A 3,417-nucleotide genomic window follows, 5' to 3' on the forward strand; every position below is an offset into this window, starting at 1 on the left:
CTATATGTTTATGGAGATTCTTCAAAGAACACAAAAACCTAATGCGCCATAATTATTCATCAATAATAATCACATTAAATCCATACTTCCGTTTGAAGGGAATCTAATATTAAACTGAATCCGTGTTATCAATCAATTTATGTTATTAATGTTTTAAGTATTTATGATATGTGCAAAACAATGGCATTCTAAATAATTATTTTAAAGTTTATCCTGGAAACAAATTGTTAATCAAAAGAATTAATCTAAATCAAATGCTATTTATGAAAAAGAAAATATTTTAATGTTTTAATGTACTTTCTTCTATAGTTGTTCCATTTGCCATAAAAAGTATAGTTCATTTAAGAAATGAATTTAATAAACTATAAAAACAAAGAATGTCTGTCATCATAAAGATTTAATTTAACGATGAAAATTTGAACCGTGCGTAGGATTACACAATACGAAAGTAACAGTTCAATTCAAAATGGCCGTATGTGTCATACTACAACGCTCTACGAGGCAGAATTAAATGGATTCGACCCGAAATTGAAGGTGCAGTTGTTGAAGGCCGAGTTTGATATGAAAGACGATGATAAACCCTGACTGGAGGTATGCTGCATGGTATTAAACACAGACTGTGAGAGTGAAGGTGAAACGGTGGGCTCGACATGTGCCTGTTGTGGAAGTGCGGTAGTAATCCTGGAAGTGCACGGGGAAGCAACCATACAGGACGATGACTCCGCCGAAGAGGACGATGACTCCGATGAAGAGGAAGCTTTAGCGACTTTAGCCAACGCATGACTCAGGTGCTGCTTTTGTGCCGTTGAACAGTCCCTGTTGTAGGATCTGACAGATGCTTCATTTCGATGGCCACTCATGTACATGATATGGCGGATTTCAAACCCTTCATCATTTAAAGCTTGTATTGCTGTGCTGCGGAGACAGTGTGCTGTGTATTTCCGGGAGCAACCAGCATTCCTGGAGATATCTGGCATAAATTTTGAAAACTGGTATGGTTTGCAGGGTTTAGCTAGGTACCAGATATCAGTGGTTTGTGGTGAGGATAAGGCTGCTTTACTGCAGTAGTTAAAGAGAAACGTTGCTTGAGGATCGATATGCTGGAGAAAAGTCTTAAGTGTTTGAACAGGACAATTCGAATCACCAGTCGCATACATTCTTTTGTCGTGGGGTGCTTCCTGGTTTTCTAGCCCTCCTTGCCAGTTCTTTTGCTTAGTTTCGTGGGAGAGGGACACATATTCAACTCCCTTGTCATATTTAAGGAAGAGAAAGGACTTGGGAGTCAACTGTTGGTGAAATTCTAAACCCCTTGATACGAAATGAAGGGATAAATTGAACCAGACACGATAGCGGAGAATAACAGGGCAGGAGATGGATGACAAGTATTGTGATATTTTGTGAAGATCATCGGGGGACACTACTGCCTTGTGCTGAGTAGGTTTGGAAAGTCCGAGGGCCATGTTCTGCTTAAGTTTTCCTGCAAGAGCCCCGTTGGCTTGTTTAAAAGCTTTGTCATGGACTATATCCATGTCCCTTCCTATGTCACTGAGATGACGATTGATGGCAGACCTGATACCTTTTAATGTGTTTTTGTGATATTCGTTTGACATTTTATTTTCCTTTTCGCCATTGAAATCAGGTTTCGGTTGTACTTCTGTGTAAAACCATCTCAAGTGATTATTTAGCTCTTCTTTTGAAATTGACTGCAGATCAAGTTGAAATCCAAATTTCTCAATGCTCCACTCTGAAAAGTTTTTTCTATGTTAGTGTTTTGATTACATTTTTTTTTTATTTTATGTTTCAAGTTTTGTGGATTTTTAGTAAATTTTTGAAAATTTTAATTTTCATGTTAACTTTGCTTTTTGACAGATTTTGCTGTTTGACATTCTCTTTTTTCTTATTTTTATTAAGTTTTAACATTACACATGTTTATTGTTAATATATTTATTTCACCTGCATTTAGGTATTGTTTTTTAATTATTGCTTTTTTCCATTTAGGTATTATGAAGTTTTCAAATATTTTTATTTGGGTTATAAACAAGTGGCAGATAATTTTCCCTTTGTTATTGTATGTTATTAGAAGTTTTAGACCCACCTTGCAAAATTTTCATTCCCCATTTTGTTTTGGCTTTTGTTGTTGAAGATTGCTTTTTTGATTCAATTTCACACAGCTCCTCAACAGTTAATGATTTAAATCTTTGTTTTGGTTTCTCAGCAATGGCTGGTAGCGGTGGCCTTTGATCTTCAAAAGATTTGGTCATTTCAGTAATAGCCTGATTGGTGCTTGTAGATACAGCTACTTCATTCAGTGTGAATTCTTGATCGTCATTATCGAGCAAAAATGCCAACATATCTTCGTCCAAATCGTCCTCATTGTAGCCCAGTTTAATTCGTTCCGTTATATTTCCAAGATCAAAGGTCGCCGGTTGATCAGCCATGTTTATGATCGAACTTGTATGATACGCAGACGATAACGTGAGATTAAATGGGATTTTTTTAAATTTGCGTCATCATTATGTGTTTTAATGTTTAATGTTTTAAATTGTTTGTTTGTGAATGCGTATTTTATTGTTTACAATAAAAAGAAATTCATCATGCTCTGGATTTTGTTCAACACGTTTTTCTGGAGATACCCATTCTATAAATAGCACAGAACTTAAACAAGAGAAAAGTAGTTCCGGCTGCTGAGTGCAAACGCACTCAAAATTTTATTGATGCAGGTATCAAAGAAATTTTTCGACCAATCAGAAGCGCCGATATCTCATCAAACGAATGAATATTAAATGATATGTGTTTAATAAAAATGTCAAAAAAAGAAGGCAAGGTAGGAATTTCATGTTGACAGTTGCAAGTTTTTTTTAGCTATCAATCAACTGAAAACAGGAAAAGTTACACTTCTTACCGACATTTAATGAATTGCTGAATCTGATTGGTCGACCTACTGCCGATTCGGTCGCTGAATGGTTAGCACTAGAAAACTGTAAAAGATGGCACTGTGTGTTAATGTAATGGAAACTTACGAAAATCAGTAATTACATATATACTGTTTAAACTACATTTGCTAGTTATGTATTACCCCTTTACTCCCGTTTTGCCAAAAACAAACAATAATATAGAGTTTTTGTAGCATATCATCAAAGAAATTTAAAGTCTAAGTTAACCTATGCTAAAGTTTGTTCTTTACTATTGTGTTAATAGAAGCAAAGTATAAAAAAATAATTTTTGAAAATAATTAGCTAAATAAAATTTCCCATGAAGTCTATTTCCTGATAACTGTAAGGTGCGTGAATTGCCAAGAATGTATTTTTATGGAAAATTAAAAAAAAATAATAAAGTTAAAGAAATAAGTTTCATACTAAAGAAATTAAAATAAGCAGTGAATTACATGTAACAAATCGGGGTTTGGAAAAATATAAA

The 3,417-nt window shown here is 34.5% G+C and overlaps 1 protein-coding gene across 1 annotated transcript; it reads right to left on the reverse strand.

Annotated features, from left to right (window-relative positions):
* Positions 1-367: 367 nt before the first annotated feature.
* On the reverse strand, positions 368-2,614 carry LOC128171984 (uncharacterized). The gene is made up of 2 exons (XM_052837762.1): positions 2,096-2,614; positions 368-1,744 (listed from the first exon to the last, which is right to left on the reverse strand). The coding sequence occupies exons 1-2, from the start codon at positions 2,436-2,438 to the stop codon at positions 495-497; spliced, it is 1,593 nt and encodes a 530-aa protein (XP_052693722.1). The 5' UTR covers positions 2,439-2,614; the 3' UTR covers positions 368-494.
* Positions 2,615-3,417: the final 803 nt, after the last annotated feature.

The sequence above is a fragment of the Crassostrea angulata genome, chromosome 2 (genome assembly GCF_025612915.1).
Source record: "Crassostrea angulata isolate pt1a10 chromosome 2, ASM2561291v2, whole genome shotgun sequence".
Lineage (NCBI taxonomy): Eukaryota > Metazoa > Mollusca > Bivalvia > Ostreida > Ostreidae > Magallana > Magallana angulata.

What these genes read in the sequence shown, in the direction of transcription:
- LOC128171984 (XM_052837762.1), bottom strand. Translation starts at nt 2,438, where the DNA reads ATGGCTGATCAACCGGCGACCTTTGATCTTGGAAATATAACGGAACGA. An exon ending in GGGAATGAAAATTTTGCAAG is followed by an intron (nt 1,745 to 2,095) that starts GTGGGTCTAAAA and finishes AAAACTTTTCAG; the next exon opens with AGTGGAGCATTGAGAAATTT.